Source organism: Bos taurus, chromosome 19, assembly GCF_002263795.3.
Source record: "Bos taurus isolate L1 Dominette 01449 registration number 42190680 breed Hereford chromosome 19, ARS-UCD2.0, whole genome shotgun sequence".
Lineage (NCBI taxonomy): Eukaryota > Metazoa > Chordata > Mammalia > Artiodactyla > Bovidae > Bos > Bos taurus.
In genome coordinates, this window is record NC_037346.1 from 49,086,460 (window position 1) to 49,113,004 (window position 26,545).

Here is a 26,545-nt window from a genome sequence, read left to right on the forward strand (position 1 = left end):
AAAACTTTATATCACATCGGCAGCACAGCTCTGCTACACCAATCATGAAGGAAGCTGGCTTAATTTTAAATACACACACAAAAAAGTCTAAGACCAGATTTACTCACATTATGAGTCTCCGGTTTAAGAACCAGTATTTCCTCCGACTTCTGTCATATCCGATAGGTTCGTGTCGAATATAGGGTTTGTTTTTTTGGATTTCAGCAACGCAGTCAGTCACACCAGGCACCTTATGTGCTACACAGACTTCACACTGCCACTCATCCTCCGGCACCTCCTCGAGCGGCGGCTTCACGCATTCCAAATGGTACACCGCCGAGCAGGTCTCGCAGCAAAGCAAATCCCCGAGTTTGTGACAGACCCGACAGTGGTCGTCATACTGGATCACCCCTTCAGACATCAGCTCCTCACGGGCGATGTTTGTGGTGAGAAACTGATCCACTAGGAACTGCAGAACCTTGATTTTGTTCTCCACTGGTCCGTAAGGGTAGTCCTCCGCTTCCTGGTAAGGAAGAACGTGATGGTACTCCTTGTCACTCTCACAGTACACCCGCAGCACCTCTGGCCACGTCATGCCATCAATGAAATACAGCGTGGAATTCACGCTGTCTTTCAGATCGGCGGGTCCAAAGGTAGTATTGGAAGTGTCTTCCTCACGCAAGACTGCTTTCAAAAGCACAACGTGCATCTCTGCCATAAGTGTGCACTGCTCTTGACTCACCAGAGCCGCACAGAAGTCCTCGAAGCGAAAAGGAGATAACCTTAGAACCGTGCCAAAGTTCCGCAGTACCTCATAAATGGCAATAACATTCATTATATGCTCGTTAGGCACCATTAAATCCTCAGAGGACTTGGGAAATTCAAGGGGCGGGATGTCTTTTTCTTCCAATATTGGAGAGCGAGGCCGATGTACTCTTGGTTTTCGCCTACCTGTAAAGAAAGAAATGGTATAGTTACAAATCAACACCTCAACCTCCACAAACTACGGGTTTTCCCGTTTTTCCTGTTTGGATGTATATCTCCGAAAAGAGACATGTCATACTTCTATTTTTCTAATAACTGTCAAGTTCAAAGAACACCAAGATGCAATGATTTAGCTCTGATCTTTAAGTCTGTAGAAAATCTAAATGCAAAGTTTTCCCATTATATCCCAAACTAGAAGTACAAAAACATATTGCAATTATATTCAGTTCTCAATTACCTAGAGGGGATAACTGGTTTACAGGTAACCACAATAAAAAAAAAAGTTAACAGTGTATTTGTGAAAGACCTGACAAGAATATAAGTGAAAAAAAGATATCTCCAAGAGAACAGGCGCAGCACGGTGCCCCGCTGCACTAAGAAACGGCTCTCAGCAACCAGACAGGAAGGCCACTGGTGCCGCAGCCCTTTCCTTGGCCAGAAGTTCTTCCTGAGTGCCACGGTGACGCTCAAGGTTAGGGCTGAGACAGAAAGGAAGAAGGAAGAGAGAAGGCAAGCAACGTTGCAATACTGGGAGAAAATGAGGTCGGGGGTTCTCTTAAGAAACAGACAACAGGCTCTAATTTGTCAGCATAAATTCATCAATAGCAGGTGCCTGTTTGCCAACTGATGAGCTGCGATGTCCAGCCCAGGAATACCCATGGATGTAAATAAATATACCAATATATATCATTTGAGAGCTTAGTTTATAACAAGCATGCATATTTAGTCAATCCTCTGAAAAAGTCTATGAAGTATTTTAATAAGAAAATTTGTGGGAAGAAACATGCTTCTCTTAAAATGCTATGCCTGCATTAGTATTATTACACTCTCCAATGATGTTTACAGAACAAGAAATGTATTTTTAAATATAAGGATTAATTTTATCAAGATCAGTTAACACTGAATTCACTTTTCACAATTAAGCTTTATGGTAACCATGGCTTTGGGTTGCTGGTCACCTCTTGATTGCCTCTTCTGTTCCCCATTCCTAAGCTCTCCTCAGGTCCAGCTAACTCTCATTAGGTACAAACTAAAAGGGTACAGGACACCAGGAGAAGAAAGTATACTAAAGGATATAAGAGGCCAAGAGCTTTTACACAAAGCACTACTCCCCATATTCATTCACTGGAAAGATTTTCCAAATAAGACTATATCCATTACTTTCTGTAGAAAAAGGGTCAAGGGATCACCCTAGGCCAGACTTCACAGGTGAGCCTACATAGTAAGGGGTTTCCCTGGTGGCTCAGTGGTAAAGAATCCACCTGCCAAGTAGAAGATGCAGGTTCGATCCCTGGGTCGGGAAGATCCCCTAGAGGAGGAAATGGCAACCCGCTCCAGTATTCTTGCCTGGGAAATCCCATGGACGGAGGAGCCTGACAGGCTACAGTTCATGGGGTTGCAAAGAGTTAGACACAACTTTTAGTGACTGAGCACCCACCCTACGTAGTAAGTAAAGAAACCTCCTTCATCTCAGCAAATTTTCATCTACTACAAAGATGCAATTTTCACAGATTCAACTAAATCACGGAATCATCATATTAGTGATAAGCATCATGATGGTAATCCAGTCCATTTCACTGTCTTCTGGAAATTATTTGGGTCTCAGCTGCATAAGTATAAATAAGAGAAAGCTGAAAGGGATTACAGCGAAGACTGAGCCTAGAGGAATCCCTCAAATCCAAGAGAAGAAATACAAGTCAAACCTGCTTATAGAGAGAGTGCCTGTGTTCCTCTCGGCTGTTTATGCAAAATGCTGTCAAACAGAGTCCAAGCAAAGGATTGCAGAAGCAAAGGTTGCAAAAGTAGTTCGAGGACCAGAACACAGGGATCCTTAAATGTTAGGTGTAGGCATTTGCACAGCACTTTATTCAGGCAGTAATGAAGGTTGTTACAGGCTTTCTGAGCAGGGCAGGGACATGAGAAGAGTGTTCTAGAAAGTCTTCTCTGGTTTCAGTGTGTACAATGAAAAGGACAAGGGGAACAGATCAGAGACAGGGCATCTGCAACTACCAAGAAAATAAAGACCTGGATTCAGAGTCTGGCTGTGAGAACAAAGAAAAAGATGGATAAAAGTGACCTTATGAAGCAAGAAATCAAGTGGTGTGGAATATAACATGGCCACCGTAACATCTGACTCTGGTACCATTTCCTGCAAAAGACTAATTCCCCCAAACTCTTCTGAATTCTTGTCGCCTCTCTGAGCCATTTGTTACCTTATAATTTACCTGTTCACGGTATCTATTCCACCTCTGCAGCTGAACACCCACCTCTTAGACCTAAGAAAGATTTGGCATGCTTCTTTTACTGGCAGCATTTGCCAGCATCACTCTCTTTAGAGACTTACCTCCCCCCTACACCACCTGATTCTGATGGGGTCCCCACACACAGTATTCCTTCTCCCGGTCGTTGGCACTGCAGGCCAGCTAGAGTCCTGCCTGAGGTTTTATATTCAGATGCTGAGTGAGAAGTGCTCTGAAGCTCGTTCTTTCCAAGATGGTGGCCAGAGGTGGTCTGGGGCCAACCCACCTTTACCTCCCTTGTGGAAGAAGGGAACAAAGACAAGAAAACAGAAGAAGCAGGAGTGGGAGAAAAGTACCGGCAGAAGCTGTCACTCAAACTTCCCAGTCACACAAACCAAGTGTGACTTGAAGCAAGTCGCTTGCTTAAAGTGAACATGTTGGTTTTCTGTCACTTGCAAAAAAAAAAGGCAACTGATTAAAACAGTATTTAACACAGTATATCAATCTTTTATAATGAGAAACTCAGAAAATTGCTATTTAAAGACTATCAATGAGAGCAGTTAATGTTTTTTCCTAAAAAAGACTGTTGATAGTACTCTTCTGTAGTAAATTAGACAGTAACAGAAACACTGTCCAACATCTAATTTTGAAGGATCAGCTTTCACAGATTCTACAAGATTTTGGATAACCACTGTATTCTGATTTAACAGTTCATTTAGCTTTATCTTAAGCTAAAGTATGTCTGCTTTCTATTAGGTTTAGAGGTAAGAGGAGAAAGGCAAAAAAAGGCTCACAAATTCTACACTCCAGTATCTAGCTGGAAACCACAAAATAGGGTCTATTCAAACTACGACTATATACATACTGAACAATGTGAGCACTTTTCAAAGTTAACATTAAATACTGGTCAGTTCATTCTGAAGTATTATTGGGAGAGTTTAAATAAGTTCAATTGAAGGCAATTTGGCAAAAATCTATCTGAAGGCATAGCCCTTTGACCCAGCAATTCCACCTCCTAGAAGTTATTCTACAGATAAACAGACACATGCACTTAAGTAATTACAAAATACTTAACGCAACAGTTTGTGTGTATTTTGTGGGTTTTTTCGTTTAACCTAAATATACATCAATACTTAAATCATAAATTACAATGCATGTAGATAATAGCATCCAATATAGCAGTTGAAAAGAATAAGGTAATATTCATATGGGTTGAAATAAAAAATCTTGAAGATATGTTATTAAGTAGAAGAAAAAGCCAGCTACAAAATGATGAGAGAATGTCATTTGAGAAAAGAAATTAGAAACAAACAAAAAAAGGGAGGGAAGAGCAATATAGTATATCCATCTAAGAGGTCCTATAAGGCTCTTTTTCATAGTTGCTCCCAGGGAGGAGAAATGGAGGAAAGGAAGGAAGAAAGGCCAGTTTTTTTTATCCTTTTAGAGTCTTCAACATCATATGCATACATTTTTACTATAATATTTTAAGAAAAATACTGGGCAGGTTATCGATGCAAATACATAAAAATATTAATATTCAAATCAATAAAATGATACTAATAATAATGGCTACTGATGGTCTTGTATGAATACAAATATAAGGTCATTATGCCAAATTCAAAGATTCAGGTTTAAGCATAGAACATAGTGTATAAAGAGAAAACTCATAAAATTAAACCACTCACGCCCCTCAACTGTCAATCACTAGTATTAGCAAGTCAAGTCATTTCCACTCTTCAGGGGAATGTATTTATAATATACCACTGAAGATTATCCTCATTACCATTGCAACACTGATATAATATCTAGCAGATAAATTATATTAATTTTCCTGTATTAAAGAAAAAAGTGATTAACGTCAACCTCACTAGGTATCCGGAAAAGGCAGAGTAAAACCACAATGAGATACTGTTTCATACTCATCAATAGACAAAAATCTTAAAGTCCATCCAAACAAACTTTTGAGAAGAACAGATAACAACAGAAACATTGATATATCATCTTTGGGACCCTAAAGTGGCACCACCACTTTGAGGAGCAAGTCAGTACGAGTCAGGTTAAGGCTATACACATAACCTTGAGAGGGCAGTCTGCAAACTTTTTGTCCATGACCCAAAGTAAGAATACATTTTATATCTCAATCTAGTATACAGCCCAAAAGTAAAGTCTTTTAAGCACTACTCCTAGCTTTCCTCATAGCTCAGATGGTAAAAGATCCACCTGCAATGCAGGAGACCCTGGTTTGATTCCTGGCTCAGGAAGATCCACTGGAGAAGGGATAGGCTACCCACTCCAGTATTCTTGGGCTTCCCTTGTGGCTCAACTGGTAAAGAAACCACTTGAAATGTGGGAGACCTGGGTTCAATCCCTGGGTTGGGAAGATCCCCTTGAGAAGGGAACAGCTACCCACTCCAACATTCTGGCCTGGAGAATTCCATGGACTATACAGTCCATGGGGTCACAAAGAGTCAGACACGACTGAGTGACTTTCACTTTCTTTCACTTTCACTTAGACTAATATCTTCTCTTCCATCCCATTTTAATACCTTCTATTCCATTCTTTTTCTGCTTTTAAAACATGCTGCATGCAGCCCACAATCTGAAAAACACTTTTCAGGAATTTCCTGACATCCAGTGGTTAGGACTCTGCACTTCCACGGAGGGGGAGCACTGGTTCCATCCCTAGTTGGATCCTGCCTGCCTCACAGGGGCTTCCCTGGTGGCTCAGTGGTAAAGAATCCACCTGCCAAGACAGGAGACGCAGGAGATGTGGATTCGATCCCTAGGTCAGGAAGATCTCCTGGAGGAGGAAATGGCAACCAACTCCAGTATTCTTGCCTGGGAAATTCCATGGATAGAGGACCTGGCAGCCTACAGTCCACGGCCACAAAGACTTGGACACAACTGAGCACAGCACAGCATGCTGTCCAGAGTGGCCAAAATATAAAGTTTGAGACGCTGCCTTGAAACTATCCATCCTAAAACTAGAAGTACAGCAAAATCACATGGTACACTGTTAAAGAAAGCACAGGAGAACTATACAAAAAAGATCTTAAAGACCCAGACAACCATGATGGTGTGATCACTCACCTAGAGCCAGACATCCTGGAGTGCGAAATCAAGTGGGCCTTAGGAAGCATGACTTCAAATGAAACTAGAAGAGGTGATGGAATTCCAGTTGAGCTATTTCAAATTCTAAAAGATGATGCTGTGAAAGTGCTGCACTCAGTATGCCAGCAAATTCAGAAAACTCAGCAGTGGCCACAGGACTGGAAAAGGTCAATTTTCATTCCAATCCCAAAGAAAGGCAATGTCAAAGAATATTCAAACTATTGCACAATTGCACTCATCTCACACGCTAGCAAAGTAATGCTCAAAATTCTCCAAGCTAGGTTTCAATAGTACTGAGTGAACTGAGCGAGAACTTCCAGATATTCAAGCTGGATTTAGAAAAGGCAGACAAACCAGAGATCAAATTGCCAACATCCACTGGATCACTGAAAAAGCAAGAGAGTTCCAGAAAAACATCTACTTCTGTTTCATTGACTATGCCAAAGCCTTTGACTGTGTGGACCACAACAAACTGCGGAAAATTCTTCAAGAGATGGGAATACCATTCCACCTTACCTGGTTCCTGAGAAATCTTTATGCGAGTCAGGAAGCAACAGTTAGAACCAGACATGGAACAACGGACTGGTTCCAAACTGGGATAAGAGTACGTCAAGGCTGTATATCGTCACCTTGCTTACTTAACTTCTATGCAGAGTACATCATGCAAAATGCTAGGCTGGATGAAGCACAAGCTGGAATCAAGATTGCTGGGAGAAATACCAATAACCTCAGATATGCAGATGACCCCATCCTTGTGGCAGAAAGCGAAGAGGAACTAAAGAGCCTCTTGATGAAAATGAAAGAGGAGAGTGAAAAAGCTGGCTTAAAACTAAACATTCAAAAAACTAAGATCATGGCATCCAGTCCCATCACTTCATGGCAAATAGATGGGGAAACAATGGAAACAGTGACAGAATTTATTTTGGGGGACTCCAAAATCACTGCAGAGGGTGACTGCGGCCACGAAATTAAAAGACACTTGCTCCTTGGAAGAAAAGCTATGACAAACCTAGACAGCATATTTAAAAGCCGAGATGTTACTTTAATAACAAAGTCCTTCTAGTCAAAGCTATGGTTTTTCCAGTGAGGTGAAGGTGAAGGTGAAGTCGCTCAGTCACGTCCGACTCTTTGCGAAGGTGACTTATGGTTTTTCCAGTAGTCATGTACAGATGTGAGTGTTGGACCATATAGAAAGCGGAGTGCCGAAGAACTGATGCTTTTGAACTGTGGTGTTGGAGAAGACTCTTCAGAGTCCCTTGGACTGCAAGGAGATCAAACCAGTCAATCCTAAAGGAAATCAGTCCTGAATATTCATCGTAAGGACTGATGCTAAAGTTCCAATACTTTGGCCCCCTGACAAGAAGAACTGACTCATTGGAAAAGACCCTGATGCTGGGAAAGACTGAAGGCAGGAGAAGGGAATGACAGAAGATGGGAAGGTTGGATGGCATCACCGAATTGACAGACAAGAGTTTGAGCAAACTCTGGGAGTTGGTGATAGACAGGGAAGCCTGGTGTGCTGCCAGCCATGGGGTCGCAAAGAGTTGCACACGACTGAGTGAATGAACTGAACTGAACCGAAACTGTTAAACTGAACCGAAACTGTTAAGAGTAGAGTATCAAAATGCAACTCAAATTTACAGAACCCCGGGTGAAGCTCAGTAATCTGTATTTTTAATCTTTCTCCCCAGATAATTTCCATGTGCAGTAAAGTTTGAAAATTAGGGCTTTACTGAAATTGGATATTCCCCCTACCAAGCAAAAAGTAGAGCTTTTGTGGAAACTCAAGGCAAGAAAGCTAAGAGGCCGCCCCAAGGCACGATTAGAAGAGGACTGGTGTGAAAGGAAACTGAAGCCTAATCAAAGACATTAATAAGACCACAAAGAGAAAATGCTAAGGATGGAAAGTGGTCTGCATGGGGAGTGGGGTGGAGTGGGGAGGGGAACCAAAGACCAGGAATCTGTCAATGTATTTCCAACACAGACTGGCTTAAGGGAGAGAGTTTCTTGACTGAACAACAAGGATTCTGGCCCATGTGACAGATTATTACCTTAAGAAGAATTATGTTTTTATGTACACTATTTAAATAACCTGGCAGTTGCTGAGGCAACACTTTCCACTCCTCTGAATTCCATAATAGAAGTTTACTTGATAGGGTTGGGGACACCTCTTCTCTGAGCTCTCTGGAAGAACTGGTCAATAACACTTAAGTGTTAACTATTGCTTGGGGTCCTTTTCTACACGCCTGGGTTTTTTAAATATACACTGTTGGCACAATCTGTATTTGTTAATTTCCCATTGTTTTCATTTAAAAACTTGTCTATACATTTTAAATAGATATTGCCTTCATTTGCTGAAGCTGCGAGAAATCCTAGACCTTTTTCAAGGCCCTGATCATATGTTACCTATCCGTCTTCTGGGCCTCTGGGCCCGGTGCTTCTCTGACACTTTGTACAGCTCTCTGTTATAGCATGAGCACGTTTATACTACAGGCAATTACTCACGGGTCCTCAGCTCATGTGTTAACTTCTTGAGAGCACAGGCCATGTTTTACTGTAAAAAAGTGTTCAACAAATGATACCCAAAAGCAAAACTACCTACAAAGGCAGAGATTCAGGGGTATAGTCAGGCCAAGATTAAAATCCAGATGCCACTGCAGATGTTTCAGTTTGGCTTACACATTTTTACTGTATTAATACTAAGAAGGATATTTACAATATTTTCAGACTTTTCAACCCCGTAACTCTATATATATGTGCTTCTATGGAAAAAAATGTTAATGTTGTCTCCCTATTTCTAACTGCTATCTGAGGGAAGAAAGATGTACACTCAGTATTGGTGTACTGGGTAAGTGAAGTTTGTTTCCAACAGAAGTTAATATTCAGTATCTAATCAAGTCTCATTCTTTAATCTAATGTTACACATAAACCATGAATGGCATAACAAAATAAATCATCTGTAATATGTTTACCGGGCTTCCCAGGTGGCTCAGTGGTAAAGAAGTCACCTGCCAATACAGGAGACTGGAGTTCAGTCCCTGGGTCAGGAAAATTCCCTGGAGAAGGAAATTGCAACTCACTCCAGTATTCTTGCGTGGGAAATCCCATGGACAGAGGAGCCTGGTGGGCTATAGTCCATGAGGTCGCAAAGAGTCAGACACGACTTAGCAACTGAACAACAATCTATTTACTAGTCATCTTCTTAAAATTGGGCTCCCCTGGTGGCTCAGGCAGTAAAGAATCTTGCCTGCAATGCAGGAGACCCAGGTTCGATCTCTGGGTCAGTAAGATCCCCTGGAGAAGGTAATGGCTAATCACTCCAGTATTTGTGCCTGGAGAACTCCATCAACAGAAGAGCTTGGCAGGTTACTGTCCATGGGGTTGCAAAGAGTTAGACGCCACTGAGCAACTAACACACACTTTTTTTAAAATTATGAAACTAATTTGTCCAAAGTAACAAGGATATCTCCCTTTGATCTGGAATAGTGTCTCAATCTAGCTTTAAGATTATTACTTACAAGTTTGTGCTCTTCCGGTGAATCTCCTTTGTCTCCATTCCCTAATCTCCCATTTTAGTAATAACAGGAAAAATAGGAGCAGTTAGCTTTCACAAGGGCTTCCTATACACCAGAGAGAGGAATTGTGCTAATAAACACATTTAAATGCATTATCTCCACATCAACTCCATGAACTAGATATTATTATTATCATCTCCTTTTAAAGATGCATGTAGAAAGGCTGAATGACTGGTCCAAGGTAACAGTCTGTGCCACTAAGAGTTACAGTAAAGGAGAAGTCCACCGGTCTCTTAAGCTTATGCTCTTTACTGCATTAGACTTTCTCCCCTATTGTTAAAAAACCACTGGAGTCAACCTCTCAGGTAAAAGGCAAGAGAAATAACAAGAGTCCTTTGTGCAGGTGGCAGAAATAGCAGCTAAAGGAGATCAATGACAGAGTTAGAAAGTTGGGACATCTAAAGCAAAAATTTTAACAAAAGGCATCATTTCAAGTGCTTAATAGCCATGTATGGTTAGTGGCTTACCAGACTGGACAGTACATATACAGAACATTTCCATCACCACAGAAAGTTCTTTGGAGAACCCTGGTCTGGAAATGTATCTAGGGACTACTCCACAACCCTACCCCACTGGGTTAACAACACAAGGCTAAAACACATTTCAGTAGTCCCTCCCTTTAAAACAACTGCAAAATACTAACAGCATTTTGTGAAATTCCAGCAAAATAAGGAGTCTATCAAAACTGAAATAAAGATGTAAGCCTCAGATAAAGAAACCCATATAAAAATATACACCTACATATAGATTTAAGAATTGATAAGAGTACACGATACGCGCTCTAAAGAAGCACCCCCAAAACTGGAAATAACCTAAATGTTCATCAGGAGGAAATGGATAAATATAATGGAATACTACATAGTATTTAAAAACAAATGAACTAGGTGTATCAACACGAACAATGAATACTTTTTAAAAAGTGAAACAAGCAAGTTAATTAAACACCCAAAGACCATCTACGTAAAAATTTTAAACATAAAACAATAATGGCATATAAACATACGTAAGTGAAAGTGGAAGTTGCTCAGTTGTCTCCGACTGTTCGCAACGCCATGGACTGTAAACTGCCAGGCTTCCCTGTCCATGGAATTCTCCAGGCAAGAATACTGGAGTTCCTTCTCCAGGGGATCTTCCCAACCCAGGGATCAAACCCAGGTCTCCCGCATTGAAGGCAGACTCTTTACCGTCTGAGCCACCAGGGAAGTCCATAAACATATACAGGACAAGTATAAAACACACCAACTTCAGGAAAATAAATACCTCTGGAGGAGCAAGGAAGGGAAAAGGAGAGAGAATGTTAACCTCTAATATTCTCTTAAAATAGACAGAACTGGAACAAATACGGAGCAAATGTCAGTATTTACGAAATCTGGCTAGGGTGTTAAAGAGTGTACATTATCTTATTTGTCAAACTTATTTGAATGCCTGAAATATTTTCTAATTATTTTCAGAGGAAAGTTTCTTATATTTGAGAAGTTTACTTCCATAGTATGCTTAGTTGTTCAGTCGTGTCCAGCTCTTTGCGACTCCATGGATAGCAGCCCACCAGGCTCCTCTGTCCATGGGATTCTCCAGACAAGAATATTGGAGTGGGCAGCCATTCTCTTCTCCAGGGGATCTCACCCACCCAGGGATCTAACCCAGGTCTCTGCATTGCAGGCGGATCCTTTACCATCTGAGCCACCAAGGAAGCCCCTGAAAATCAGCACCACTATGAGCTCAGTTGGGTCCGACTCTGCAACCCCATGGACTGTAGCCCACCAGGCTCCTCTGCCCATGGATACTGGAGTGGGACTTACCACTGAACTCAATGGTTCTTCAACCATTTCTGAATATGCTACTTTCTGTATAGTCAAGAAATTTCACTACAGTAGAAAAGGTGAAATTCTGGCTTCAACAAAAGTTGAAGAATTCATTTACTAATCTCTTTTAGCCTTTGAAAAATAAAAATTTTACATAGTATTATACCTCTTTAGTTTCTTCTCCAAATAAAACGTTTCTAGAACAGTTCAGAAACATTATAAGTAACATTACCAAAGAATCTTGCTTCTTAAATATCTGGCACAAAAACTATTATGACATAAAAATCTCTTAAGTTTTCACAATGAATTAAAAAAGAATCTCAGTCCACAGTAACACTCAAAAGAAAGGAAGGGAGAGCTCTTCAAATGCTAATATATGAAAGAATGAAAAATCAGAAAAAAATCATTATGCAATCATGAGTGTAATAACCGATTCAGGCAAGGCCTGAATGAATGCTAAAACCACTGGGTGAGAGCCTGATGGGCAATGGGATATTCTCACCATAATATCACCTCATAAATTACCTGTTCCTTTCAAAGGGAAAGGAACCTTTAAAAGGCAGACTCAACCTTTACAAAGTGATCAAACTTATTGTCAATAATGGGACAAACTGATGACATGCCTTCTGCTGAGACGCGCAAAGGAAGACACAACATCACTTACACAGAATTCCCACCAAAAACATCTAAACTGAGTCTATAACAAGCAATCAGATAAACCCAAACAGTGAGACGCTCTGAAGACAACTGGCCTAGACAATTAAGAAATGTCATTGCTGGGGATTCCCCGGTGACCCAGTGGTTAGGACTCCATGCTTCCTCTGCTGAGGGGCTGGGTTTGATTCCTGGTCAGGGAACTAAGATCCTACAAGCTGAACGATGTGGCCAAAAAAAACAAAAAGTCATTGTCACAAAAGAACCTTTCCCTCTCCAAAAGTGACAGGACAGCTTTAGATTAAAGGAACAAAAGAGATGTCAGCTAAAAGCAACACATGACCCTTGAATGAATCCTGGATAAACAAAAAGACAAAACAGCAGTAAAGGGCAATTAGGAAAATTTGAAATGGAATATTATATCTGTGTTAAATTAAATGTCTTGAGTATGCTGCAGAATCTAGAAGTGAAATGTCATGATGCCTGCAATTTACTGTCAAACAGTTCAGCAAAAAGAAAAATTTAAAAGACTGAGAAAGTAAATATAGCAAAAATGTTTTTTAAAAAATTGGTGAATTCAAGAGAAAGGTATACTGGGTGTTCACTGTACTATTCTTTCAGCTTTTCTGCATATTTGAAATTATGTAGTGTTTAGAAAATATGTTCTACAGTTTCTTACTTTTAACTGCTTCAATGATTTGTTTTAATTTTTTCAATACATAAGCTAACAGGAAGCATCATGTTATAGTCTAAATATAGACTAAGATTAAATAAGGTTATTAAATTAACTGCAAACTCAACATCAACTGATAGGTGAGACAGAAAGCGCTATAACGTATCACCTGTTTTATCCAGCCTGTCTCTGAAAACATCTGACATATTTGGCCACAACACCCTTCTAAACTTCCTTCTGCCAAACGATTCATTGTCCCTGACTGGTGTTCCTCTGCCATACATCTCTCTTAATTCCCCAAAGTTTAGTCCTCAACAGATTCTCCTGCTTTCCCTTAATTATCAGTGGACTCAATTACCACCCAAATATCAATGACTTCTAAATGCATTTCTCTACCCAGACCTCTCTTCATAACCCCAGAGACATTATTTCCAACCAACCTCCTACTAGCTATTTTCAACAGGATGTCCCAGGTAGAAAATGAAAACAAAAAGGGTTCATAAAAGTTTCAGGTCAGTTCAGTCGCTCAGTCGTGTCCGACTCTGCGACCCCATGAATCACAGCACGCCAGGCCTCCCTGTCCATCACCAACTCCCGGAGTTCACCTAGACTCACGTCCATCGAGTCAGTGATGCCATCCAGCCATCTCATCCTCTGGTGTCCCCTTCTCCTCCTGCCCCTAATCCCTCCCACCATCAGAGTCTTTTCCAATGAGTCAACTCTTCGCATGAGGTAGCCAAAGTACTGGAGTTGCAGCTTTAGCATCATTCCTTCCAAAGAACACCCAGGACTGATCTCCTTTAGACTGGACTAGTTGGATTTCCTTGCAATCCAAGGGACTCTCGAGAGTCTTCTCCAACACCACAGTTCAAAAGCATCAATTCTTTGGCGCTCAACTTTCTTCACAGTCCAACTCTGACATCCATACGTGACTACTGGAAAAACCATAACCTTGACTAGACAGACCTTTGTTGGCAAAGTCTCTGCTTTTGAATATGCTATCTAGGTTGGTCATAACTTTCCAAGGAGTAAGAGTCTTCTAATTTCATGGCTGCAATCACCATCTGCAGTGATTTTGGAGCCCCAAAATATAAAGTCTGACACTGTTTCCACTCTTTCCCCATCTATTTCCCATGAAGTGATGGAACCAGATGCCATGATCTTCGTTTTCTGAATGTTGAGCTTTAAGCCAACTTTTCCACTCTCCTCTTTCACTTTCATCAAGAGGCTTTTTAGTTCCTCTTCACTTTCTGCCATAAGGGTGGTGTCATCTGCATATCTGAGGTTATTAATATTTCTCCCAGCAATCTTGATTCCAGCTTGTGCTTCTTCCAGTCCAGCCTTTCTCATGATGTACTCTGCATAGAAGTTAAATAAACAGGGTGACAATATACAGCCTTGACGTACTCCTTTTCCTATTTGGAACCAGTCTGTTGTTCCATGTCCAGCTCTAACTGTTGCTTCCTGACCTGCATATAGGTTTCTCAAGAGGCAGGTCAGTTGGTCTGGTATTCCCATCTCTTTCAGAATTTTCCAGTTTATTGTGATCCACAGTCAAAGGCTTTGGCATAGTCAATAAAACAGAAATAGATGTTTTTCTGGAACTCTATTGCTTTTTCCATGATCCAGCGGATGTTGGCAATTTGATCTCTGGTTCCTCTGCCTTTTCTAAAACCCACTTGAACATCTGAAGTTCACGTATTGCTGAAGCCTGGCTTGGAGAATTTTGAGCATTACTTTACAAGCGTGTGAGATGAGGGCAATTGTGCGGTAGTTTGAGCATTCTTTGGCATTGCCTTTCTTCGGGATTGGAATGAAAACTGACCTTTTCCAGTCCTGTGGCCACTGCTGAGTTTTCCAAATGTGCTGGCATATTGAGTGCAGCACTTTTATAGCATCATCTTTCAGGATTTGAAATAGCTCCACTGGAATTCCATCACCTCCACTAGCTTTGTTCATAGTAAGCAGAATTTTTAAATCCCTAAATTAAACAAACATTTTGTAATGATAAAGGATGCAGTCTACAATGAAGATATAGAAGTCATGAACAACTTAATAAAAAGCAAATATGACTGAACTGTGTCAGTCCTCAACTTTCAGCCTTTCAGTGGTCCCCACCGTACTTGGATTACAATCCAAACTCCTTCCTGAGACCCAGAAGGCCCTCCGTGAGGTGGGCCCTGCCGACTGCTCCAACCTCAGCCACCCTCCCTTCCTTTCGGCTTCAGTAACACTGGCCTCCTGGACCTCGCAAAGCTTTCTGCCTCCCCACAGCTGTTCTCTCTGTCTAGGATACTCCCTCCCACTTCTTCAAGCAGCCAGCTCCTCATTCATTCAAATCTTTTCCCTCATAGTATTTTATCACATTTTCAACTCTTAAAGAGTTTCATTCAATTAACATATGCCTCCACTAGACTGAAACCGCCACAATGGCCAGGACAATTTTTGTTGGACTTGTCAGGCCTAGTACTTATGACAGTGCTTGGCCCGTGGTAGATTCCTGAGTTAGCTGCTGCATGAATTAATAAACCAAATAAACTGGCATCACACAATCAAACAACATAAAGCACAACTATAAAAACTCCAAGGAGAACCAGACAGAAACAGAGTAGTAGCAAGAGCCTTTAAGACACTTCTTTTTTGAACCTTAACGGATGTAGGAGACTGAAAGGTGAACGCGGTCATAAATTCAAGTGTCCACAAAGAGGAAGTGGAACAGTGAAGCGCACAGTCAGAGGCAATCTACAGGGCCCAACCAGAACTAACCTCATCAAAAAAAGGTGGGAACTATGAGCCAGCAATCCCACTACTGGGCATATACCTGAGAAAACCATAACTGGAAAAGACATGTGCGCCCAGTGTTCACAGCAGCACACTTCCAACAGCAGGACATGGAGGCAACCTGGATGCGCATCAACAGGCGAACGGCAGAGAAGATGTGATACAGACGGACAGGGGAACACTGCTCGGTCATGACAAAGAACGAACAATCTGAGTCCGTTCCAGTGAGGCGGATGAATTTAGAGCCTCTAATACAGAGTGAAGTAAGTCAGAAAGAGAAAAATAAACATAGTATACTGACACATATACATGGAACCTAGAAAAGTGGTATTGATGAGCCTAACTGCAGGGAAGGAACGGAGATGCAGGTAGAGCGAATGGACTTCTGGACACAGTGAGGGAAGAAAAGAGCGGGACGAAAGGAGAAGGTAGCATAAATACACCACCCTGTGTAAAACAGATGGCTGGTGAGATGGTATGGGAGTACGCAGGGAGCCCAGCCTGGTGCTCTGTGACGACCTAGAGTCGTGGGGTAGGAGGAAGGGAGGGAGCGGATGTATGTATAATCATGGCTGATCTGTGTTGTTGTACGGCAAAAACCAACACATTTAAAGCAATTTTCTTCCAATTAAAAAAATTTTTTAAAGGTGGGACTGAGTACAAAAAATAAAATTGGTGATGATATACGAGAACCACCACAGGTACGGAAGCTATTAAAATGATGCTAATGAAGTCTAAACCCTGAGTGTAAGGACAACTGTCAAAGAATTACTGAACACCAAAACTAAATCAAAAATAGGAAAAAAAAAACCAGAAAACAAACCAATAATGATAGGAGAAACTGAGGAAGATATTAGTGAACTCTTATCCGTAGAACAGCTCAGATGGTTTTCAATATATTTCAGAGGGCAGAAAAGGAAAATATTTTAAAAGTCCTTTTTAAAAAATCCAGGATAACAGTGACACCAAAACCTAACAAAGAGAAGCACCTTCCCTTCCACAAAAGAAATGATGGGCCAATCATAGTTATTAAACTAAAATTTAAAATACATTTTAAAAATGGCAAATAAGGTCTTCCCTGATGGTCCAGTGGTTAAGAATCCACCTTGCAATGCAGGGGACACTGGTTCAATCCGTGGTCCAGGAGGATCCCACATGCCGTGGGGCAACTAAGCCCCCTGGGCCACAACTCCTGAGCCCACACGTCGCAACTACTGAAGACCCCACACCTACAGCCTGTGCTCTGCAACACAGAAGCCACCACTATGAGACGTCCCCCCACTGCAACGAAGCCCCCCACGCACAGCAACTAGAGAAAGCCCCCCACGCACTGCAACGAAGAGAAGCCCCTCACTCACAGCAACTAGAGAAAGCCCCCCACGCACTGCAACGAAGAGAAGGCCCCCACTCACAGCAACTAGAGAAAGCCCCCCACGCACTGCAACGAAGAGAAGCCCCTCACTCACAGCAACTAGAGAAAGCCCCCCACGCACTGCAACGAAGAGAAGCCCCCCACTCACTGCAACTAGAGAAAGCCACCCACGCACTGCAATGAAGAGAAGCCCCCCACTCACCGCAACTAGAGAAAGCCCCCCACGCACTGCAACGAAGAGAAGCCCCCCACTCACTGTGACGAAGAGAAGCCCCCCACTCACAGCAACTACAGAAAGCCCCCCACACACTGCAACGAAGAGAAGCCCCCCCACTCACTGCAACGAAGAGAAGCCCCCCACTCACCGCAACTAGAGAAAGCCCCCCACGCACTGCAACAAAGAGAAGCCCCCCCACTCACTGCAACTAGAGAAAGCTCGTGAGCATCAGCAAAGACCCAGTGCAGCTAAACATTAAAATAAATAAATCCTTTTTTAAAATGGCAAGTAAAATCCAGAAGCATACTATGTTTAAGTATCTATGAAAAATTACAGAATAATACATACTTTTTAATCCAGCAATTCCCTTTCTAAGAATTCACCATATAACATATGTACATATACATTCATTTTGGTACTGTTTGCAACAGCCAGAAGCTGTAAATAATTTAAACATCCACCAATAAGGAACTGACTAAAATAAAAAGACTATTATATTGTACTTCCGCACAAGGGAACACCATGCAGCTCCTAAGAAGAATGTGGCCCAAAGCCAAGTCAAGATGGCATAAGCTCACTAGAGCCAAGGGTTCCACCAAGCTGCAACTAAAACCTCTGGACAGAGTAAAGAAGAAGCAACCACCAAAGCACTGGGGGCTGGGGGCGGGGTGGGGGGTGGGGTAAAAGCACAAGGACTGGCTAGGAGAGTCGAAACTTAGAGGAAGCAACAACCAACAACAAGCAGAGGCTTGTTTCCCTATTTTTTCTCCTGGAATAGAAGCAGCTCACAGTGGATCGTGGCAAGAAACATGAACAGAAAAAAACACAGAGAAACCCTGTCTTTCGGGCATAAAACTGACGAAAGGGTCCCCCGGAGCTGAAAAGTAAGAGGGAAACCCCAGGTTTGTGATTTTACTCCCCCCGCCCTTTCTGGCCCCTGCCTCAAGGGAGGCTCAAATTACAGAAACTACAAAGAAATCACATCTTTCTGGCCAGGAGATCAAGCAAAGGGGGCCCCTGCAAGCCATAGTATGGAAGGATCCCAGAACATACAGCTGAGGGAAAACCTACAAACAGCAATAGAAAACAACAATACGCACGAGAGAACAATAATTCAAATAACTGCAAAGGGTGGAACAGCTTTAAAGTGCTTACAGAAGTATCAACCCAGAATTCTATAACCTTCAAAAATACCCTTCAACAATTCAGGAAAAATTAAAACATTTCAGATAAAGAAAAACTACAAGAATTTGATGCCTGAAATCCTGCTTTAAAACAAATGGTAAAAATAGTAAAACAAACAGAAATAATACCAGAGTGAAAACTGGACTTTCAGGAACAAAGGAAGAGCAACAAATTAAAAAACAAACAAAAAAAGGTAGTTTCAACTCTTAAGCGCTTTGAAATAGTATAATGGTTGAGAGCGAAAAACTGTCACAACGTCCAGTGGGGCTTTCAGTGTAAACAGAGGCTGATACAGAAGGCCGACTGTACTGCGCCACCTTATCAGGGGACTTGACATCTGGAGATGTTGATTACCTGCAGGGGTCCTGGGAATCAGTCCCCCATAAATAAAAAGGGCCAACTATAGACATATATGTGACAGCATTGGGGACGGGACTAGGATAAGTGAACCTTTGTGGTTCTGACACTTTATTTACCTACAGGAATAAAAAACTAAGTAGGTAAGTATTTTGCAATTCCTAGAGGAACCACTAAAAAAGTAGCACAGATATAACCAAAAAGCTAATAAATTAAAATAGGACAATATTCAACTAATGCAAAAAGGAGGCAGGAAAGAGAGGAAACAGAGGAACCAAAAAAAAAGGAAAAAGATGGGAATTCCCTGGCAGGCCACGGTCCAATGGTTAGGACTACAGCCCTTTCACTGCCGAGGGCCAGTGTTCAATCCCTGGTTGGGGAACTAAGATCCCACAAGCCCTGCAGTGCAGCCAAAAAGAAAAAAATAAATATATTTAATGTAAATAATCTAAATTCACTGTCATAAGACTGGATTAAAAAACAAGGAACCCCTTTAAAATATGACATAGTAGACTTAAAAGTACAAGGGTGGAAAAAGATATACCATGCTAACTCTCTATTCAAAAAGAGTGAAGCTGAATTTGTTATATTAATATCAAACAGTAGATTTTAAGCAAAGACTATTACCAGAGTAAAGAAGGTCATTTCATAACAATAAAGAGGTCAAATAATCAAGAAGGCAAACAACCCTAAATGTTTATGAATCTAACAACAGAATCACAAAATACATGAAGTATAAACATACAAAACTGCAAGGAGACAGAGAACAAATCTGTGACAATGCTTGTAAATTTCAACACTCCTCTCTTAGTAATCAACAGAACAAGTAGATGGAAAATCCACAAGGATATGGAAGACTTTAACAACAGTATCAACACACCTGACCTAATTAACATTTGAGGAACACTCTACCCAACAGCAGCAGAATCTTCCTTCCTTGTACATATGGAACAGTCACCTAAACAGACAATATTCTGAGTCATAAAACAAATCTCAAGTGATTTCATTTTTTAAACATTTAGTCATACTCTGACATATGAAGTTAAATAGAAGCCAATTTTTATAGTAGCCAAGACTTAAGCAACTTAAACGGCCACCAAGAGATGAATGGATAAAGATGTGGTAATATATACACAACAGAGTATTCTTACTCAGCCATTAAAAAAAAGAAAAGAAATAATGCCATTTGAAGCAGCATAGATGAACCTAGAGATTTATCAGACTAAGTGAAGTAAGTCAGAGAAAGACAAATATTATAAAACACCACTTCTATGTGGAATCTAAAAAAATAATACAAATTAACTTGTTTACCAAACAGAAACAGACTAACAGACATACAAAACAAACGTATGCTGACCAAAGGGGAAAGGGGGCAGAGATAAATGGGAGTATGGGATTAACAGACACACACCATCATACATAAAATAAACAAGGATTTACTGTATAGCAGAGGGAACTGCATTCAATATCTTGTAATAACTATAATGGAAAAGAATAAAAAAGAAAAAAAAATTGATACACTGAATATACTGATATACTGAATCACTTTGCTACACACCTGAAACTAACACAATATTGTACATCAATTATACTTCAATTAAAAAAAAGAAAATTCAGCTTGGAAAAGGAAACATAAAACCATCTCTATTTGCCAGACTACATGATAACCTATGTAGAAAATCCCAAGAAAACTGCCACCCCCGCAAAAATCTACCAGACTAGCAGTTGAGTTTAACAAGGTCACAAAGATCAATACACAAAAATCAATTATATTTTTATTATAACAATTAATAAGTGGAAATTCAAATTCTTCTTCTTCTGGTCGTACCATGAGGCATGCGGCATCTTAGTTTTCCAATCAGGGATCAAATCCTGCCCTCTGCGTTGGACGCACAGAGTCCTAACTACCGAACCACCAGGGAAGCCCCCACGTTCAAATTAAAAAAAATAAGCACCAGATATAATAGCACCAAAACTCATGAGAGATTTAGGTACAACGGAATAATATGAACAGGACCAGTATGATTAGAACAACAAAAAAAAACAGTGATGAAAGAGATCAAAGACTTGAATTAATGGAGAGACAAAATGTGCTCATGGATTAGACAGTTAAAAGAAAGAAACACAAGCCACAGACCAGAAGAAACTGCAAGCACATTACACAAGCAACAATGCACTTAAATTCAAAACCAAAATGAAATATCCCTATACGCTTACAGCAAAAGGCAAAAAAGTCATAGCGTAACAATTAACAGTGAAATATTAGCATCAGTCTCATTGAATTTAGAAAGAACACGAAGATGCTTCTCATTTCAACTAGTATTTAACATTGCTTTGGAGATGGTAGGTAATGCAATTTGAAAAGGAAAAAAAAAAAGGAGAAATAAACATAAGAATAGCAGATGTATGCACATGATTCACGTTTGAAAATGATGCAACTTTATTCCTGGAAAATCCAACCCAACAAATAAGCTATTAGAAACAATCAGAAAAGAGGTGGCTAAATACAAAACTGATCTTTAAAATCCATGACTCCATGAGAGCAGACATTTTCATAGACACATTATTTAAAGACATACTAAGATCTCATGGGATAAGGGAAAAGATTATGCATTATCTAGTTTTTGTTTTTAAAAGGTACATTTCTATGCACAAATAAGTATTCCTCATATAAATACACACACATCCACACAAAGCTGGTTATGTAAGGAGTGACCAAACTATTAGTGCTATCTTCTGAGTCTTCTAAGTTTTCTGTAGTTCTTTCCTGATAAAAAGTAAAAATTAAAAACTGAAGTTCTTACTAGACTTTCAACTGGTATTTTAAAAATTCAAAGGTCTTTTCCTAACCTAGTTATCCAAATCACAGATGAATGGACCTCAAGAGCTCAGAAAGGGGTTGGCAAACTGGCCAGCCAAAGGCTGTTTTTATAAATAAAGTTTTATTCAAACACAGCCATGCTCGTCTCCAGTTGTTACCATGCTACAATGGCAGGGTTGAGTAGTTACAGCAGAAACAGTCTAGCCCACAAAGACCACAATATTTACTATCCAGCACTTTATAAGAGAAAGTTTGCCAATTCCTTGCCCACTAGGATCATCTAGTCACAGAGGAATGGCTTCTAGAAGGTCAAATTCAAGCTAAGGAGCAATAAAGAATTCCATTCCCACTTGGTCAGATAACTGTCAGAGACATAGTTCAGGAGCTAAACCTCAGGCTCTCGTATTACAAGTAAGTATATTTACCAATAAGTTGATGAGGAAAGGACTTTGGGCCTAGTCTATATCCAAGAACACCTGCTAAAGATCTGAGTAAACTTCGGTAAGTTCCAGAAAAAATCCATTTAAAAGCCACATAAACACAGATTGGGGAAGGTCTAAAAACAAATAGGTAATGAGAGTATAACCTGGCTCAGCCTATTAAATGCGACCCAACAATCTTATCTTAGGGATCTACCTTATAGAAACACCAGTCTGGGTGACTAAAGATACATCTCTAGCACATTTAGAACAGCACTGTCTGTAAAAGCAAAAAGGGCCTAAAATTCCAAAGGGCTAGCTTTTCAAGGCAAATAAACTTTAACACCAATTGCAATTATGCACTATTAGTAAAGGGAAAAAAAAAGGCCACTTCACATCTTTAATTCACTTGGACTCTGCAGCATTCAAGTTTGTGACCCCTGCCATACACAATCTCCCACGGTTAGGTTTCTCCTAAAATGCAGGGAGGATTTATAACTCAAGTTATTTATAATTAAGGACAATAATATATCTGGATAAAGGCAATCTTCCAAGTTTACAGAGAATCAGAAATCTGAGGTATTTCACCCAGATAATTCAAACTAAAAAGCTCAAATATGTATCTGAAATTACAGTAAAATCATTTTTCAATTTTTTTATTATTTGAATAATACTTTGAAAGCAGATTATGGTCCTAAGTTGGAGAAAAGGGTAATTTATTAAGACTTCAAGGAGTGTGTGAAAGAATTCTGATGTCTAGAAGAACAGGGAAAACTGCACTGATAGGAAAGTTTAACATTTTATTAGCTATTTTAAATGCCAGACTATCTCCTCAGACAAGTCTTGATATAGCCATGCAAGCATTAGAAGGAAAAAGGACAAGATGAGAAATTCCTCACAGATTAATGTGTGCGTTTCTGAAATGCTTTTTAAGTTCCATAAATAGGATATACTATTAACAGACCTCAAAGGAGGCAACGTTAGCATACTGAAATCAAGGAGGAAGCCATGACAGTAAAACGCAGAAAGTGCACCTACTGAACACAGTCATTCAGCATGAATCACTCGGCCAGGCAGTCTCCCAAGTGAATGAATTCTAGGGCACATCCATGAGGAGAGAAGAGTCTAAGCATCAGGTTTCTTGGCAAATGTGCTGAGGCTCCATAATTACAATTTAACATCACTTTAATAACAAAAGAATCCCACCCCAAAAGTGATGTCTTTTCCTTGAAAACTATTAAAGTAGTTAAGTCATTTGTCCAGAGACTCCTGAGAAAGAGGTTTTATACAGAACTCAGACAATTGAAGGCAATGGCACCCTACTCCAGTACTCTTGCCTGGAAAATCCCATGGATGGAGCCTGGTGGGCTGCAGTCCATGGGGTCACTAAGAGTCGGACACGACTGAGTGACTTCACTTTCACTTTTTACTTTCATGCACTGGAGAAGGAAATGGCAACCCACTCCAGTGTTCTTGCCTGGAGAATCCCAGGGATGGGGGAGCCTGGTGGGCTGCCGTCTATGGGGTCACACAGAGTCAGCCATGACTGAAGCGACTTAGCAGCAGCAGCAGCAGCAGCAGCAGCAGCAGCAAACTAAGATGACCTCTCGGTACTCAGTTCACAAACCAACTTTCAGACTTTTACAATACGGAATTCTCTTAGTTGTCAAACTAAATGTCTCATCTAAAAATCTCTGAAGAATTTTAATTCTTTTTTCCCTTCTTACATCTATGACTTCACTTAATTTTCTCAGGACCATGACAGATTTTTTTAAAACTAAAGGTTAGCTGACTGTCTCTCCTCTTTCCCTCCCAGAAAGAACAACAAATGATGCCATCTTCCCAAAGATGAGTCCAAATCTAACTCCAGAAATTCAACACCATCACATGGACAAATAATGCTTTGCTGACAGGCTTAACAGAGAACCACAGTCAGAGTGCGGGGGCTAACCCAGGCCACGCAGGATTCAGAGCAAATACAAAGCCAGAGGAAAAGGGATAAACTCCCACAGTCTAGCAGAAGCAGACCGACTACAACAAACCACTCAGCCCAAGGGAACTTTCTGTGATGGTAAGAAATGACCCAAATGTTCTACATCCCGTGCTCCTGGGCATGGGAAATGTAGCTAGTGCCAATGAAGAACTGAAGTCTGAATTTTACTTAATTTAAATAGCCCCACATGGCTAGTGGCTGCCATACTGGACAGGGCAAAACTAAGAGTGAAAAGAATCCAGGTTTTTTTTTTTTAACACGCAATTCAACAATTACCGGTGCTGCCTACTGCATACTAGAGACAGAGGTGGTGCTGAGAGGCGAGAGATGAATGAGACCCTCCCTGCTCTAACGCAGGCTCTAACCAAGGAGACAGCCACATAATTACAGTCCATTTCAGCAGAATGTCTTAACAAATATAGATAAAATGATGGGGACTTCCCTGGTGGTCCAGTGGCTAAGCTCTGTGCTCCTAATGCAGGGGGCCTGGGTTCAGTCCCTCTCAGGGAACTGGATCCCACATGTCCCAACTAAGAGTTGTCGTGCTGCAACTAAGACCTCGTGTAGCCAAATAAATAAATACTTAAAAAAAAAAAAAAAAAAGGTGTAATGATGAAGGGATTGAATAATCCTCCCTAAATGTTTATGGACTTAATAACAGAACCTCAAAATATTAATACATGAAAACTTAACAGAATTCCAGAGAGAAATAGGCAAATCTGTGACAGTAATTGTAGACGTCAACATTTCTCTCTTGGTAATCAACAGAACAGGCCGGTGGAAAATTAGCAAGGATACAGAAGACCTTTACACTGCAACCAGCCTAACCTGACTCTTCAGGAACACTCTACCCACCAGCAGAAGAATGCACCTTCTTTCTAAGTACACTTGGAACATTCACCTAGACAAACAACATTTGGGGGCACAAAACAAACCTTTAAAGATGCTTTACAAAAGTACAGTCATATGAACACAATGAAATTAAGTTAGAAAAAAGTAACAGAAAGAAAGACACCTCTGAAAACCCTCAAATACTTGGAAACTGAACAATATATAAATGCATACAGTCCTGGGGGGGTAGGGGAGAGATAAAAGAACTCAGTCCCGCCTAAGGACAAGGGAATGGTGACCAGAGAAGGCAAGCTGGGTAGGCTATGGATGGCTGACTGGGAGTGAACATCACAGCAGTGAGTAACTGGAAGGTGTGTGAGGGGAGGCCTTCCCGGGGGGTGCAATGGTAAAGAATCGGCCTGCTAACGCACGAGACACAAGACATACAAGTTCAATTCCCGGGTCAGGAAGATCCCCTGGAGTAGGAAATGGCAATCCACTCCAGTATTCTTGCCTGGAAAATTCCACAGACTGAGGAGCCTGGCGGGCTACTGTCCATGGGGTCACAAAGAGTCAGACATACTGAGCAACTGAGCACAGCACAGAAGCACAGTGTGAGGGGAACTTTTACAGAGAAATTCAGTACTGCTTGACAGTCAAATTTAAGGTGAAGAGAAATAAGTTGTGAACAAAAAAACAAAGGAGATTTAGAAGTCAAGTCAACTTTGACCATACCCCATCTAACCCGTCTATCACCGAGATGTGTCATTCTAAGTCCTAAATTACTGGGTTGGCCAAAAAGTTTGTCTGGGTCTTTCTGTACGATGTTATGAAAAAAACCAAATGAACTTTTTGGCCAACCGATTATTTTTTTTAATATTTCTCTCCAAGGTATAAAATCTATCACCTGGTTTATTTCAGCTGCCTAATTTCCTTCATTAATTCTTATCCAACTCCAATTCATCCTCTAGCCTATAGCCAGAGGGGGGGCGGGAAACAACACTCATCTGATCACATCACTCTGATCCTTCATGGTTTTCCCTCCAGTCTATTTCATGCAATGATCATATGGCCTAGAGTCCTCTTTCTCTTCCCCTACCCCAGCTGCTTCAATTCTGAACTCAACTGTTACCTCTTTAAGGAGGCTTTTGTGACAGCCCCCCATATACACACACCACAAAGTCACTGTTACTCGCCCCCTCTGGAAGCACTTCTCTCACTGATACACTGGCTACCTTCCCCTGTGGATTCAGGGCAGGGGCCACATCTGCTTTGTTTGCGGCTTTATCTCACAGAGTGCTTGGAACACAGCAGGTTCTCAACAGGTATTTTTTAAATAAATGAACAATTCAGCGAAGCAACAGAACATGAGGCCGGCAGAGGAAGCAAAAGTCAAGTCAGAACTATCCACATACACTAACACACATACTCATTTTCCCACAGAAGATTTATAAGAAAGGGCATAACATAGTCAGCTTTGTCTCAGAGCAGAGCAGTATGTACCTGGAAGATGGAAACGAGAGATGAATGGAAAAAAGGAGACCAGGCAGG

At 40.9% G+C, this 26,545-nt stretch overlaps 1 protein-coding gene across 16 annotated transcripts in view; it reads right to left on the reverse strand.

Moving 5' to 3' along the window:
• Positions 1–26,545, reverse strand: part of BPTF (bromodomain PHD finger transcription factor) — a 133,222-nt gene that overhangs the window by 91,299 nt on the left and 15,378 nt on the right. For all 16 annotated transcript variants that reach the window (XM_024980957.2, XM_059878594.1, XM_059878592.1 and 13 more), the window contains exon 2: positions 108–930. In XM_024980957.2, coding sequence (XP_024836725.1) covers positions 108–930 — 823 coding nt within the window. The remainder of the gene's footprint in view (positions 1–107; positions 931–26,545) is intronic.